The sequence below is a fragment of the Scatophagus argus genome, chromosome 10 (assembly GCF_020382885.2).
Source record: "Scatophagus argus isolate fScaArg1 chromosome 10, fScaArg1.pri, whole genome shotgun sequence".
Taxonomy (NCBI): Eukaryota; Metazoa; Chordata; class Actinopteri; family Scatophagidae; genus Scatophagus; species Scatophagus argus.
In genome coordinates, this window is record NC_058502.1 from 13,056,422 (window position 1) to 13,073,494 (window position 17,073).

At 39.4% G+C, this 17,073-nt stretch overlaps 1 protein-coding gene across 1 annotated transcript; it reads right to left on the bottom strand.

Annotated features, from left to right (window-relative positions):
- Positions 1-177: 177 nt before the first annotated feature.
- zmp:0000000760 (collagen alpha-1(IX) chain) lies at positions 178-16,496 on the bottom strand. Its single transcript, XM_046402543.1, has 26 exons — positions 16,418-16,496; positions 15,176-15,299; positions 14,335-14,728; positions 14,153-14,230; positions 13,961-14,056; positions 13,825-13,878; positions 10,895-10,948; positions 10,745-10,798; positions 10,610-10,663; positions 10,381-10,434; positions 10,240-10,293; positions 10,108-10,161; positions 9,703-9,756; positions 9,513-9,557; positions 9,389-9,442; positions 9,250-9,303; positions 9,119-9,172; positions 8,916-8,987; positions 8,797-8,832; positions 8,257-8,301; positions 8,136-8,168; positions 7,203-7,349; positions 6,628-6,804; positions 5,840-5,930; positions 4,587-4,664; positions 178-4,291 (listed from the first exon to the last, which is right to left on the bottom strand). Exons 1-26 carry the CDS (start codon positions 16,494-16,496, stop codon positions 4,089-4,091), a joined length of 2,292 nt encoding a protein of 763 aa, XP_046258499.1. The 3' UTR covers positions 178-4,088.
- Positions 16,497-17,073: the final 577 nt, after the last annotated feature.

Genomic DNA, 17,073 nt, shown 5'->3' on the forward strand with positions numbered 1-17,073 from the left:
TTCTCATTGTTGAGTCAGATGAGAAAATTATATTACATCTGTTATAATAGTTACTCTTCATTAAGTTTGAATCCTTATCTGTAGCCATTTGCTTGGGGAGCAAATTCCAATCAATAAAAGTATGAATAAGTACATTTCAGAGAGGAATATTGACCACTCAACTGCACTACATTTATTTCATATCCTTTAGTAAGACAGCTAGTTATTCATTTACATACTACACATATGATCATCTTGTAAAATTATGGTTTCATGGCTCCAGGATGGAGGGGTTCCTGTCCACGGTTCCACCATAACATCATGTATTGTCATAGTCTATAAAATACTGACCAGCTGCTTGCCCTTTACGTGTCAGTGTAGCAGCAATAATACTTTAATGCTATAAAATGTATCATAACATAACACATCTCCATTACAAGCATTTTCACTTTTGATACTTTAAGCAGGTTTAATTACTCATACTTTTATACTGTTATTTTTCAATACTGGATTTTTACTTATGGCTACTTTCCCACCATCCATCACATGTGTCTCGTGTAGGGTAAAAAAATACCATCAAACAGTGCTGTGTTCCAGTATAAATGTCACCTATCAGGTCCAGCGATCAGCTTGTGCTGCAGAGTCCTGATGATGGCCTGGTTGACCCTGAGCCTCAGCACACTCTGGTGGATCATGCGGGCAAACACTGAGTGGGTGTTTGGCGCCTGGGAGAAGCCAAACTTCTGGTGAGAGTAGATGCTGAGTAATCTTCTGTCTCTATAAACTGGTCTCTGGTTTGGAACCAACAGGAGGTGCACATGAAGAAACCCAGACTTTCTGTGTGCTTATTGTGGGTCGCCCAACCACACGTCACTTCAGCGGTCTGCTGAGACCTATACATTGACCAATTTTGTTTGGAAATGTGAAACCAGTTAGATTTAACAGAAAGCTGATCAGAATTACATAACAAATATGTTTGGCTAGATTTGGCCTATTCCAGGAGAACACGACACACTGTGTGAATTGCCATATTTAATTACCCGGGAAAACTGCAGCAATCTGATACAACTAAAATAAATTGCCACAGTATGATCAAGTAAATTATAGCTGGCTTGCAAGCAGGTACAATCAGTCTGAAACCTGCTAATTAGACAAAACTGAACAGCTAATAATAGTAATTATATTAAACTGAGGGAGCAGGTGAAATAATTTGTTTACATAAAGAGTGTAATGGCTTTTTCAAAGCTTTGAAACTTGGGGCTCGACTAACTGCAAGCAAAATAAGACGGCTGTAATGATCACATACAATCAAACCCCAGCATGGCTATGAGCTCTGTTTAATGTGCAGCCAACATTATCTTCACCACATCTGCGGCTTCAAAATATTTTCTATCTTTCAATCGTTCCTGGACTCTGTGACCTATAGCAGTGCACCCCATGTGACTCCTCAATACAAAGAAATGCCTATTAGAGTCCTTGCTACAGGGTGCAGGTGTGTGCTTCAGCTTCAGTTGAAAAATGATGTTTCTGTCTCAGAATCTTTCATCTGAATAATTCTTCAAGCCCCAGTTCAGTGTCACATGAAAAAAGCAAGGATCCGAATTTGTGAAACAAAGTTTAGATTGTCTTTATTGTTATGCAATCGTTTAGTTTCATCTTGCAGCCCCTGGAGGGGGGATCTGAACCCCACTGGCCTTCATTTTCTTGTAATGCTATTTTTGTGTGAATGGTGCATAAAACATGTGCTCCCCCGGCACATCAAGCATTTAAATGGGTGTAAAATGTTTGCATTAATGGGATTAACATACACAGTAAAGTCAGTACAAAAATATTGTCCTATGGTGCTAAAAGAGCTTTAAATTTTGCCTGTAATCCACACAACTAATGACTACATGTTTTCTAATTGCCTTTTGAAAATAAATTTGCTTTCAGGCAGCCACATGGGGGAAAAGGTAGATCAAAGATAATCTAAAATCAGTTGAAAGCCCCTCTTTTATTTGGTTAGTCATGACTGCAAATTAATAACTGCTCCCATGATATGACCCAGCGGCCTCAGACAAAAGGAATAAAAGACCTTTTAACAGATTTTTCCACTGCCTTTTAACTCTTTTCCCAAATGTTTCTCAGAGGATATTTATAGCTGTGAAAAAAAGTCCTCTCTGCAAGAGAAAGTGAAAGCAAGTGAAATCAGTTAATGCATGTTAAAAAGCTAAATGATACAAATACTTAAAACAAACATGCAGCTGGCTGCACAAATGAGAAGATTGTACTTTTTATATTGAGTAAGCAAATTAAGCAGAAAAAGTTTATGTCTGCCAGGGTGTTACAACATGTGAATGTGTTAAAAGTTGTCAAGATGGCTTATGAAATCTACAGTTGGACCTAAATGCATCAGCACTCGGCTCACTTTCACTTCACAGTAACACATTTGGTTTATTACTTAAATCAACTAACATTTACAGTGTCTGGCAGTTGCTCTGAGAGTTTTCAAATAAACGCCCGAAGACAACATGGAACCTCTTTCTCTCTAATAACTTCTGATTCTTGTGCCATCGCTTTGAAGCTCAACTGTACCGGGTTGTTTTAATCAGCTCACATGCATTAAGCAGTATTTATCATGATGATGATGGTTTGCCACAGAGATAAATAGTGAGCATGTCTGAAGCAAGTGGTTGAGCCCAGAAAGAAAATTCAGAGGATAATCGTGGATTAGTAATATTTTCCATGACAGAGGTGGCCACAGCATCCAGAGCAGCATGGCACACATGATGCTGCAGTCACACATGGGGTGGAGGATGACGATCCACAAGCAATGGGCTTCCCAGAGGAATCCAAAGTGAGCCAGGAAAGACACCGAGAAGAGCTACACATAGACTTCCTGTGAGTTTCTCCATCACATTTGAGCTGTACAAAACAATTATCTTTCTTAACTCAGTAAGTTCTTGAGGATTGCAGGATTACTGAAGCCTTTCCCATCACACAGTGATCAGAAAACAGGGAAATGCCCCCGGAAAGGAAACTGACCCATTGTTATTAAAGAGGGCGGCACCTCCTGCCCTCAAGTAATTTAGTCTCCACACTTAACCAGCAGGTTTTTCAGCTGGAAAGTCCACACGAGCCAGGAATCAACTTGTTCTGTGTTGCTGTGAAACAACAGTGTCACAACAGTATCTGCAGAGCCACCATGTGGGAAACATTGCTGTTTGTGTCACTGTTTGTTCTCATCACTACAACAACTGCTAAACAAGAGATAAGCACAGGTTGAAGGCTATTTTTGGCTACTTTTCTGTTGACAGTTATATTCGTACATAGGCTACATAGTCTGATGAAGCATAATTAAGATTTACAAAAACTGAAACTGTAACCAGAAACACAAAAATCTAGAAGTAGGATTTCCAAGTCTTCAAGTTGGGAAAAGACAATTCTAGCTCTGCACAATGTGAAGATACAATACTTGATAGTATTGCTGTTTTTCTTAGACACGTAAGTAAGGGGGGGCTTCAAGGAAAAAAGCTTGGGAACCACCGGCTTAAATAATAAGATTATAATAATTAAAACATAAAATATGTACAGCTACCAACAACACCTTACCTTATATGGGAAATAAGTAAAATAAAAAAAGCAAAAAAAGCAAGGCAACATCATTGATTTTAAAATAATTTGTAGGTATTATTATTCTATTCAAGATATTACTGCTATTTAAACAACAATGTCCTGTTTCATGACACAAGGTCTTAAATTCCATAACAGGCACAGCTGTGCTTGTGACCCTGAATCAGGCTTTCACACAACAGTCTAAAAAAAATACCATCAGTATCACTTTATGACTTTTATTATTAAAGACAACTCAGACTTGCGAAATCAGTTTAAATAAAACTATCAAATGATGATGATGGTCTTTTTATACAAATATATTTTGTTACCACTATGCGTCAAATCACATATGTGTTGCTGTCTTTGGTGACCTTGTGGATCAAACTGTTCCCAGTTTCAGTTGAGAGGCTTATTTACATGAAAATTTAAATTTATTTGAACAAACATATATTAACAAAAACCGTCTACCATGTTTTCCTCCTTTAAGCTCAATATTCGATTCATTCTTTTTTACTCTAAGGGCGATTCCTCAACCTCTGCGGTGCTGGCTGAGATGTCCCGCTGGTGGAGTTCAGCTCAGCACACCCAGAGGTGACACAAACACCTGGAGGTCCTCTGAGACCTGCATGGCCCCTGAGTCCAGGCCGGCCTACGTGTCCCCTCTCACCCACCTTCCCTGGCTGGCCGTTAAAGGCTCTGCCGGGACGTCCACGCTGACCTGTTATCGAGGTGAAAATGTTATTTAGTTAATCAGTCATCTGTGTCTGCAGTTAGCTGAGTGAAACCATTTTCACACATTTCATTAACAGAATATCTGTAGAGAAAGTCTCTGTTGACAAACAACACATTCCTTCTACAGTAACACATCTCCTCTGCTCTTTCCTGGGATTTGAAGCACAGAGTCAGCTGAATATTCTTTGGAAAATGATGCACAGGCCCAGATGTGGAACTTGATTAATGCCTCATGTTAAGCAAATTATCAAACAACATTAAGTATTCAAATATGAATTTACCCTTTGGTCCTGAGTCTCCAGTATAGCCAGGTAGGCCATAACCTTTGGCCCCTTTATCACCCTGCTCTCCTTCGTCACCTGCAAACCAGACACGCACACACGCACACACACACACGCACACACACACACAGTGGTTTCTCAGCAGAAACGACAGCAGACAAGCAGAAATGCTATTCCCCCAGGAGCGAGAACACTCAGGAACACTCAGTTCATGTTGATTACAGACCATATGTGTTACTGAGATCACTGTTAAATAAATTTTTAAAACACCTTGTAAATATTCTTCTGTTTCATTGGCTTGGCACGAGAATGTGGCGTGAGTGTGACATCATGCTCGGGCCTCTAGCCATAAATTAGAGCTGAGAATATAGCACATGATAGCCTACAAGTTTAACAGCGCTGTACAGTATTTGATTCAGCAGTTTTATACGGTGTGGTTCCTGACGAAATGTACTGAAGTGAGTTGTTTTCAGTGGTGGAAAGAATCTAAAAACATGTTTTCCACTAATACCGTAATTAAGAGCAATTTTATCTTGAGTTTTTCAATTTTCCATAGGAAAATAGGATCCTCTTTGAACTACCCAACAGGATGTATAAGAGTTAAAATTAGTGTGACATGCACTGGCTACAATGTCATAATGCTACTTACTGGTAATGCATAAGTAGCAATTCAGTAATGTAAAATATAAAAACACATGTTGAATAAGATATTCTGCATAATGCATAGCCTTGCTTTTGATACATTTCGCCTGATAACGCTGATGTACTTTTACACAAAGGATACAATTCAATATTGCAAGTCTAGACAGATAGATACTGTAAACTGAAAAAAGCTGTTAAAATGTATGTACTTTTAGTCCTTAATGTCTGTCTGTCCAGCTGTACTCAACACTTCCTATAATCAAATGACTGCTTTATTATTACTGAATTATGATCTGACTCATCAGGTAACCAGGAACACAACTGCAAATAAATAGTTATGTTACTCCATTTCTGCTGTGTAAATACATAACTGTTTGCTAACAAGTTCCCCATATCAACTTTATAAGGTATTTCCTGTATGATATATGTCAGTGACGTGTTCACAGCTGGTTCTGCCCTTGAGGGGCCAAAACTATCAATTCATGCAGGTTTAAGTCAAGGATCTGAATTATTTTTCCAACACTGGTTCAACCTAAAATAAACTTGGGAGAATTATAGTTTTGATTTCATAATATTTCAGAAATATAATCTGTCAGGTTTGTTTTCCACACCTGTCTCTCCTTGGCGGCCCAGTTCTCCGGCTTCTCCGTAGAATCCCGGGGGGCCCACTTCTCCATCAGCACCATCATTACCAGGGTCACCCTGACAACATCATCAATAGGAAAATACATCATTAATCCTTTTTTTTCTCTTTTTGTTTTTTGTCTTCTATCAAGCCATAAATGAAGGTTCCACATCTGAGCAGGTCTGCACAAAACCGAAAAGACGTATTTGACTTATCATTCAATACTTTGTTGGGAAAATACTGTACAGTACTGTTACATTACTGTTCTTGGTTTGGCATTAAATGCCACAACATGAGGCTTACTAGCCATAATCTAATATAGTGGAATATTTTCATATAGTTATGGCTTCATGGCTTATCAGCCTGAGAGTCGTTGTGATTAAAGAAGTTGTGGAACATGAATCGGTTCTACATTGTATAATAATGTGGAAAAGGCTTTCCAATCCAAGGATTTTGCTTGATACTCTCCAAAAACCATTCAGCACAGACCAAGTGTCTAGTCTGTGACTCCATATTTGTCCTCATGGAGACGTGGAAAATAGTAATGTTTTCATTCCAAGCTTTTCTGCCAAATACTTCAGCTCTTTTAGTCCAGTCCAGACACTCGCAATGTGTTTGCATTTTACTCAGGCAGGGAGAAAAAAAAAAGCGAACAATGTATGGAGAAATATGCTGTGCCGCAGCAACATGTCTCAGCTAAAGGTGTACCAGAGTGATATCTAAAACAAAAGTCCCTCTAGTGTCTATACAGAATATCCAAACAGTAGAACTCACAGGAGGTCCGGGGGGTCCCTTCTGTCCGACGGGACCAGGGGCACCCATGGGCACGTTGCCATAGAGAGGACAAACTGCAGCACACGTTCTCTTTACTGAGTTGGCAAAGGTGGACATCTGCTCCAGGACCACTTTCTTACAAACTTCGATCACGTGTTGAGCGGGGAGTGTTGGGCCCTGTGTAACAGATCATTACCACATCCTTCACTGGAAGTGACCCAACTGTGGGACATGTAATATGGAATATTACAGGAAAGGACATGCTGAAGCAACGGCTGACTCTCAGAGGAAATACAATGAACAAATGAAGCCAACAATACTTCGTTATGGATTTATAGCTGCACTAAATGAAACCCTTGCTGTGAGTCACTACAGGCTAATGAGAAACTGTTTGAATGTGTTCTCAACACCAAGGTTGTTACCAATTGCTGTGTGTGTGCCAGATAGTGTAACTATTTGTGCAAATGATTACTCTGCTGTTTGTGAACCATAATTAACAGATGAAATGCCAATTAAAGTAGAGAATAAAAAGCAGCGCTTCTCATTATGATTACCAAGGCTTGTATTTTACTTACTGGTGGACCTGCGGGCCCCTGAAAGCCATCCGGTCCCACTTCACCTCGAACGCCCTTAACTCCGACAGGACCTGAGCGTCCAGATGGGCCTGCCGGGCCACGTTTCCCCCGTCCTCCTTGAGGACCCTGCTCACCCCTGTCTCCAACCTACAGAGCAGGTTAACACCATCATTAGGATTGGGCCATTGGAGATACAATGAGTTGCTTGAGCGAGTAACTGAATCCCAGAGGTTAAAAGTAAATATTAGTAGATGTGGAAAATGCAAGTACATTTTCAGAATGTGAGCAGAATAAAATGAAAACGAAATATGTGAATGCATAAAACCTGCAGTTGAAGTGTAATACACAAATACATGAACAATCTGGAAATTTGCATGTAAGTTTCTGGTTGAGATCATCTGGGGAAATTGCAATATTGGCTTTGGTGCATCTATGGGCATTACTGTCAGAATCAGATCAGAATCAGAATTCCTTTATTTATCCCCGAAGGGAAATTCTTGTCATCATTGTATCTACAGATGTCAGTTTTCTCTATGGATTCAAATTAGATTTTTATGATTGTTTTTCAGTTTGCAAATGGAAAATACAACTCTTTCTAACCAGTAAAGTATTAGGGTTAGGAAACACACACACACACCTGCATGGCTGCTCTTTTCTGGGACCCAACTCCTCATCACAGCCAACAAGTTATGACTTATCTTGTAATTAAATGAGAGGATTTGATTGACGGTGAGCAGTGCTTCATGTGTCTATTCTAGTTCCATAACTACCATTTAACGGTTTTTAAGTCATAACATTTCTCTATTCACTTCCCACAGTTCATCCCTAGGTACTGCAATTACCACTGTTAGTGATAGCATCATTAATATTATCAACATCGAACATTATTTGTCAGTGAAGCTGACAGAATCAGAGAACAGAATCACAACTCACTTTTCCTTTGGGGCCCTTAATTCCTTTTCCCCCCTTTAAAAAAAGAGCAAAGTAATGTTAAGAAGAAAACATGAGGAAGCTGTAATGTTAAGCTGAGAAAATTAGATATTTATGGCAGTACCTGTGCACCTTTAACTCCTTGGATTCCCTGGATTCCTGTGTCACCCTGCACAAGGCGAATATAAAAATAAACAGTGCTTAGAAGCTGCAAATATTTGATAAATGAGAATTTCACAAGTATTTTGCTCCATGAATCAGTATAATTCATTGGTAAACTATATCCATGCTTGCAGTAATATTATGGTCTCATTCAACCCACAATATGGCTTTTAAATCTAATTTAAAATGAAAAAAGGGACCTGCTGCACACCATGTGTTAACGTTGTGCAGCAGGTCCCTTCTTCATGTTTGATTCTTACCAGTAGTTGATCAATATCTGACTGTTGCTACTGTGCAGAGGATTTGGGATTTTGACCCTATTTATGTATAACTGTGACCTCAAAATAAAAAGTCAGAATACCTGAAGTTCTTTCACACAACTGAATAAAGTTCATGAAGTACATTGCAAATTATACATTTCTTGAATGGCTTATTGTGGCATTTCGCAATGATTTTGCCGTCATTTTTGTTTTCTAATGTGTGATGGATGAGGATGTATTACCTTGGGTCCTGGTTTTCCAGGCACACCCACGTGTCCCTGTGAAGAGATGCCATAGTTTAATGGTTTGGAGAAAATGAACTAGTGTTTAGAAAGTTTAGAAAATTCATCGGAGGACTTACAGTAGGTCCCGGTGGGCCAATAAATCCAGGTCTTCCTGGCTTCCCTGCAGAACCTTTGTAACCTTGTGGGCCCTCGAGAATAAAACATTTGTTAAGCTGACCTAAGGGACTGCTTTATTCCTTGTCATTTTCCTTTAAGATGGCAAACCACTTTATGTACAAAATAATTTTTTTCTGTCTTCAGCACAGAAAAAGTGACTTACAGTTCGGCCTTGGGGACCCATTTCTCCTGCTGACCCAAAGGTGCCTTTCTCCCCCTGTTAAAGACAGAAGTCAGCCAAAAATAACTCAATTGGATATTTGTTTACAAAACCAAACAAGATTGGCAAGTTACCTTTACTCCACTTCGTCCATCTTTTCCACTGAGACCTTGTGGTCCTTGATAGGCCTGTGAGGAATCAGTGACATTTATAAAAACTACAAGCATTGATTCTAAAATGAATTATAAAGATATTTTCAGAATATTGTAATACCTCTATTCCAGGATCACCATCTCTGCCTGGTAAGCCTGGATCTCCAATAATGCCCTGGGGAAATTATATCATTATTATATAACTGACTGCAAGTCAACAGTCGGGTGTCTCAGAAGTAAATCACCTTTGGTCCGATGGTGCCAGCTCTGCCCACAGGTCCTGGTATCCCCTGGTTTTCACAAGTTCAAACAAAAGATACACCAATCAAAATTCAAAATGGTGCATTTTGCACGCTGACATTAATCAAATCAAACAAAACGGACACAAATATTTTGTAGGACACAAAATATTTGTGATTAAATTGTGATACATACAGGCTTCCCCTTCTCTCCAGAAGCTCCCCCCTCTCCAGGATCTCCCACAATGCCCTGTCAAATCATCATTTCAAGCAATATAAGTTAAGATTTTACATTATATGGATTTAGAAAGCAACATGGTGAACCAGGGAGGCTTTCTTCATATACAATAGAGCAGGTTATCGTTGTGGTTGACGCTCTTCTTTCAGTGACTCACCAGCTTATAGTTCAGACCCTCAGATCTTAGCCAAAATCCAGCCACATGAACTAATGTTGTTTATGGAGACGGCACATAAGCCAAAAACATAGCTCTATTCCAGTGTTTTACCACATTAAAAATGATTTACTGGCTCTCCACGCTCACGAGAGGATTTTGAAAGTATCATTATGTATTATGGAACAGGAAATCCCACAACTACCCACCTGCTTTCCCCTGGGCCCAGCACGCCCTGCTGCACCAGTGGTCCCTTTGTCTCCCTATAAACAAAAGTATGATGGAAATAAATCATACTATCCAGATAAAAACAAGACGGAGAAAGGAGATAATATGAATACCTTAACTCCTTGAAACCCATGAATTCCTTCATATCCTCTATCACCCTTAGCGCCCTTCAAGGAGGCCAACATGTTAGTAATACAGTAATTACATAATAACTTGCAAAAGGGCTTACCGCTGTGTGTGAAAGGTTAACTCACTACTTCCCCCAGTTTCCCAGTCTCTCCGATGTCTCCAGGTGGCCCACGAACTCCCTTTAATTACAGTCAAAATGCCAACATTAAGCTCTCTGGATTATCTATAAAGCTACACGACTTTAACAACCTACTGCACATGAATCCAATGAAAAGTCTGTAACTTCATTAGCTGGCTGCCTATTTCCTGATTAAACAGGTCTCATTAATGTCTGAAACCAGCTGAAGAGTTTACCTTGAAGCCTGCAGCCCCTTTTAATCCTTTCAGCCCTTTAGGGCCTCTGTGTCCCTGTTGACACAACATCTCATTAATTAGGATTTGTAACATCTCAGGTTAAAGAAAGTGACAAATCTCAGTGTGATTAATTACCACTTGGCCCCTAAGTCCTCTCATTCCTTTCTCGCCTTTGATTCCATCTTCTCCCTGAGGACATGTGTATGTAAGGTTTCATTAATGCTTTTTGACAACAAGCCAAGCTGATGTGTAAGCCTGATAGGGGTATAAAAAGGCAGTTCTTACCTTTGGGCCTGGCTCGCCAATGTTGCCATAGTTTCCTGTGTTACCCCTGATGCCCTGCAAGACAAGTAATCACAAGCAAGACTTGTTGCACCGCAGCTGTTTGTTTATGAATGGTTTGAGAAATAGAGCGGAAATTTGTGAAAGTTAGCAACTTGTTTCCATGGAGAGGAAGTCACTAATGACTACTGGGAGATTAAACTTTGCACTGTGTCAGACAGAGAAACTGTTAGACATGATTACATGATGCAGTCATCGTAGCAAGACTGATGTTGATTAAAGATATATAAAAGGAATGCTTCCACATTTTTTGGAAATAAACCCATTGGTACTGATTCTTGCAAAGAGTTCAATGTTGGCTTATGTGGTACTGTGAAGCTCAGGCCAGGAAACCTTCTATGTCTTTCTACAACGATAGTTTAACATAAAGACTGAAAGCAGGATGCAAGAGGTTGCTTGTTTTTTCCAATGGTAACAAAATCTGCATATCCTTACAGCTGCAATTAACATATAACATCTTGTTGGTTTAAACTGTACAAAAACAGAAGTGTAATATTAAAAACAATTATAAGACGGCAGGAGGTCACTTCGTCTGTTCAACACAAAATCCAGCACTCAAGCACCGCAAAATATCAAATCACCAGTTTTTCACTTAAGTTTTTTGTATGAAATAAACAAATGAGAGAATGAGAGAATTGTTAATTACTGAGCTTTATGGCTAATAATAGGCTTTTTTGGTCATGTTACCAGGGTTGGTGGGATTCATTTTGGGTACAACAAAACAGTTACTGTTGTACAATATGATTATCAAACATCAAACAAAAGTGTTGCACAATACATAATAATCAGGAGGACAAGGAAGAGTTGCACTTCAGAGATGGTCAGGTTACCTGTTTAGCCATTTGAAGTCTTCACACTAAGCTAAGCTAACTGCTTGCTGACTGTAACTGGGCATGAGAATGGTTTTATTTCTCACAGGTACACTGTTAGCTTAGCACAAAGATGGGAAACAGGGGCAAACAGCTAGCTAAAAATCAAAAACATCTGACCGGTGCATCTAAAGCTCACAAATTAATTTGCATAGCTTTTTTGTTTAAGCCAGTGTGTAAAAACAGTTAGAGATATGCTGATAGGTGTAATTTATCCATTTTTTAAATGTATTCATTTATTTATTTATTTTACTTTGGACAGAGCCGCCAGGCTTGATGTTTTCACCCTACTCCCATCTTTTATTATAAACAAATCATTTCTTGGCTATAGATTAATATTTACCAAAACAGACATGACGGTGGTATCAAACATCTCCTCAGATGAGTGAGTTCCCAGACTGTCAAAATACTCCTGCAATATAAACTCTAAAAATCATATTATAAATTGAGCGTAATATGTGAGTGTAGTCACATTGGTGAAAAATATACATAGTCATATTCAGTAGAATTTAGGAAACATTAGTCATAAATGCAAAAAGTGGACCTGTGTTGTTTGCACAGATGCTGACTTTTTTCCATTTGGCTGCACTCCACTAAATCAACAAACAGATTAAACAGGGCCAGGGCACCTTTGTGTTGTTTATTTGACACTGTTTTTAAGCAGAGTCAGCTGGGCAGAGCTTTAACCTCAGAGATGGCCGACAGTAAGGCGAGAGGCATGACCATGAACTTTACAACGTGTCTAAGACACTATGGCTCTGACGAACAAGGGACCACCCACCACCTGAAATGGACAGCTCATGTATCTGTGCCAGGAAATGCCCCTCCTCAGATGCCAGCAGGGGAGGAGATAAACATGTTGGGGCTCTGTGATTCACTAGCTGGCAGGAGGTCAGAACTCTAACGAGTTGCACAAGACAGATGTTTACTCCAGATGAGCTAAAGCTGCATTTCAGGACATCGATATGTAGCATGTACAGCTCTGGAAATGTGCTCTGAATGTACGTGGGCCTACAGGCGTACATGTGTTTGCTCAGGCTGCTTGGGGATTTCCTTGAGTGCAAAGGGCATGTTAAATGCCAAACCATCACATATGCATAAAAAAATGCTCCTTCTTTAAACACGTTTAAACACATGTTCTCCTGTGTTTAAAAGACACTGCTGCTCCAACATAACTGGCTGCTAAGCATCAAAGAGATTAGCCAGTCATAAATTTTAAGTGGAAATAATCATGTCTGCAGCTCCCTAAAGGATACAAATGTGAGTGTATTTGTTCATTCACTGATGCATGCATAACTTGGTCCTCCTACGTAGAATGCAACAGCTTTAACCACAAAAATTAAAAAAAACATTTAAGAAACAAAACATCTGAGAAATTTCACACAATAGTTAAACACACCAACCCTACTCATTAGACCAGCCATACACTTGGAGGGTATGGTTGTTGCTCAACTGCCTGGTTTTCCTGTGTGTGTGGGATTCATTACATTTGGCTCAGTTTCCTCGAAATGGAAAAGCAAAACCATTAGAAATCTTGTGATCATTTGCCAGTTTGAGTTAAATCTTGTATTCTATACCAGCAGGGCTTGTGTTTTAAGATGCAAATGTCTATTTCAGAATGACAAAAATAAATTTATTGTCACATCCGTATTGGTTCATGCTTATCTTGGCTTCCATTTAAATCTCTTGCAAAGCGGACATGAGGTTTTGGGGTATGAAAGAAGTCCTTATGTTTACTATCGCTAAGTGCTTCTGTTTGCAGATTTGTTTCCATCCTGTTGTGTCTCAGTTGTGCTTCTATTACTATTTTCCACAGCTTCCATGCTGTCTCACGAATGAAAGTTTTACAGTGTCACTTAACTGCAATTCAGTTTAACTCTTTATTGTGCTAATAGAGGAAGGGGATGCCACTGACAATAAGAATACAATAGCTATACACCAGAATAGGCTTCATTAGTTTAGATATCCTGATACGACTGACAGATATATTGTAGATTTATTTACCCAGTTTCCTTGTCTTCCCTGATCTCCAGCTTCTCCTGGAAGACCTCTGTGACCCTGCAGAAGCATAATAAAAAATACATCAGCACAGATTCAACTTGTCTTATCAGTATGTTCCAATCTTCACAGGTATATTCACCTTTGGCCCTGGAGGCCCCTGAATGCCAGGTTGTCCATGCAGACATTTGCAAGATGCTCTTCCAGCTGTTAGACCAATCTCCGCATACCCTCCACACTGCCATGGCAGAAAGTTAAGATGGAGACAGTTTTAAAACTAGACATACATCTCCAACAGAGGGAGTGAAACCATGCTGAATGGGAGCTGACTCACCACACCAGAGAGCTCACAGCAGCCATCTGAATAAGCCTTCTCTGGGTCACACGACATCTCCATCTGCTGGAGGTCCACCTAGAGACAGGGATGAAATGATATGAGAAATCAAAGTTGTATCCCAAATCAAAGGAAGTTGAAATGTTACTTTTAATAGATAAAAATCCAGGTTCTCGACATACAGACACAGAGCGATCTCCTACAGCCCGCTTGACAATGGCAGTGTACCCGCTGTGGATCACTGGCCTTGGTTCATCAATAGACTCCACGCTGACCTCTTCACAGTCTATCAACAGCTTCACCTGGCTGCCTTTCACACTCAGCGCCAATTTGTGCCATTCTCCATCAAACAACTTTTCCACACCATAGAAAGTCCTTAGCATCTGGCTCCCATGCGGGCTGGTGTAGAAGAAGTCTAAAGAGCGTGTATCACCCTGGAAACGCAGGCCAACTTGCTCTTGTCCCTTGGGGTCACTGACCTGCCACAGGTCCCAGGATTTCTTGGCAGTGTCCTTGGTTACCTTAAATGTTGCGATGATGGAGTAGTCGGAGGGAAGTCCATCTGGATATACATCACTGTGGCATGAGAGTGGAGTTTGAATAGCTGGTTAACATCATGGGATTTGAGATTCATTGTTGGGTATTGTTACAAGTGCAGAACTTTCAGTTTTTCAGCCTGGAATTCAGGTTAAGTTTAAAGAAAACACCAGACTGGAAAGCAGTATTTTGTTGAGCTGTGGTTGAAAGTTTTGAGTCTGTTTCATCTGTAACATCTATCATGGGTGTGGTTGTGTGGTCAGAAGTGTTCTTTGTTGCACCTGCGACCACACCCACCAGTGATTTCATGGTGTACTGGCACACATACATATCACAGCATGCAATATATCACTGCAGCGAGGTGAGAAGTTAAACCTTAAGCAAAAATGATCAAGCAAAAATGAGACTTTCAGGCAGTGTTGAATCACTTTTAATAATTTGCCAGTTCTGTTGAAATTAACTGGGCTTAAACATCTAGTATCTTACCTCATGGTCCTCCGTAGATGAATAGAAGGACTTACACGGTAGGCCACCGCCTCAGGTTGAGAGCCGTCCACTTTCTTCACTCCTCTAGACTCTGGCACACGAAACTCCTCCAGCAGATCAAAACCTCACAGCACAAGCGAAGAGCTTAGTTTCACTACACACTGATTCAGCACAAAAGGTGCTGGACTGTTTCTTAATCTTACGTCAGCACTGATATCATTATGGTTGCATTACTCATTGTCATTAATATTGCCATTTCATGACAGATATAATGAGGTAATTTATTTAACTCATTAACATGAATTGCTTGTTTATTTTTCTTCCATGGGTGGATTTGGCTACTGAATTCTAAACACTGCATGCTTTGTGCTGCAGTTTGAATGAGGTCAGCATGGCTGTATCGTTTCCTGAGCAGATGAAAGCTGGTGATTACAAATGTTTTGACTCAAGTTGAAAATAACTCAATAAATACACTCTACAATAACTGAAAAACAAATACCTACTACTGCATTGTATTAACCAGTTACAGTTTTGATTTTTTCTAAAGGGATTCCATGCAGAAAGATTTTTATGCAAAATCACCTGCTGTCTTCACTAAAATCTGCAGGGTTTTTTTCTGATTGTGCATATGCTTCATGCATTGCAGTCAGTAGGCCAAAAATACAGCACTGCCCAAACTATTTATACTGAAACTGTTTTACCTGTGGGCATGATACCATGAGTACAAACAAAGACATTATCCGGTTTATTTATTGAAACAGAGAGACTCAGCTGCAAGGTGTCAAATGTTCATGTACATAGCGTAACCCCAGGATGACCTCTTTGACCCCATAGTGTTCACACAGGCACTGAGAGCAGGAAATATGAGACTGGAACGACGGCTGTGAGGCAAACAATGGACTATGAACTAACAAACGCTGACATCTGCTGGTCATGGTGCCAAAGGACAATGTTCAACTGCAGTCAGGGCTGCTAATTTATATATATATATATAATTACATTATTTATAATTATAATTACAATTATTCTCAATCATATTTTCAGTTTATTTAAGCAAGAAATGGCTCACTGAACTTAAACATTTCTTTTAATAAGACATATTCTGGCAAAGACAGTGACAGGTCCAGCAAACAGAACTCAACAGAACCAGCTCATTGTGTAGGTGATGATGATCCGGTTCTATTTTAATGCAATGGGAAATATGACAAAGTCACAAAATGAGCACAAAAAACTGAAACTTACTGGGTAATGTCTGACATTGGCTCAGTCCCAAGATGGCAAAGACTGCGGCAAACACCAGCATATCTTTGTAGGTGGACATTTTCAAATTTTTGAAGTCAAGGGCTAAAGTGCCTGCAGTACAGCAATTAAAGAAATTAGTAATTTAGTAAATTGGATTAGTACAGTTTGCATCTAAATAGAAATTAAATTGAAATCTATGAATAAATATTAAATATATAGAAAAAGAAAAGAAAAAAATGAAAGATATGTAAGGCTACATTTCACAACCTAAAAGGATATTAAACTTAAAGGAATATTAAAATTTTAAAAGTTAAAAGTTTTTTTCTGGTAACAAAAATATTTTAATTTCTTTACTACTTTACTAAACTTTAATACACTTGAACTACTGATGTTTTCTAATTATATTATGTACACTTAAATTCTTTTACCAAATCAGAGGACACAATTCCACAAAAAAATGACAAAGAATTACTCACATATTCCTGAAAAAGAAAGTCACGGGACTCCTGCAGATGGATCTTTTATAGTTCTGGTCAAAGGATATATTCCGCTCTAAAGTGCCATCCCTGGGAAAAGAACAGGAGCTGAACAGGAGGACCATTCAAACTCGAAGCTCTGGGTCTCAGAGGAGCCTGACCCCTGAGCTCCACTCCACC

What these genes read in the sequence shown, in the direction of transcription:
- zmp:0000000760 (XM_046402543.1), bottom strand. Translation starts at nt 16,496, where the DNA reads ATGTCCACCTACAAAGATATGCTGGTGTTTGCCGCAGTCTTTGCCATC. An exon ending in AGGGAAGACAAGGAAACTGG is followed by an intron (nt 10,949 to 13,824) that starts GTAAATAAATCT and finishes CTTGTCTTGCAG; the next exon opens with GGCATCAGGGGTAACACAGG. An exon ending in AGGGGCCCGCAGGTCCACCA is followed by an intron (nt 6,805 to 7,202) that starts GTAAGTAAAATA and finishes TCTGTTACACAG; the next exon opens with GGCCCAACACTCCCCGCTCA.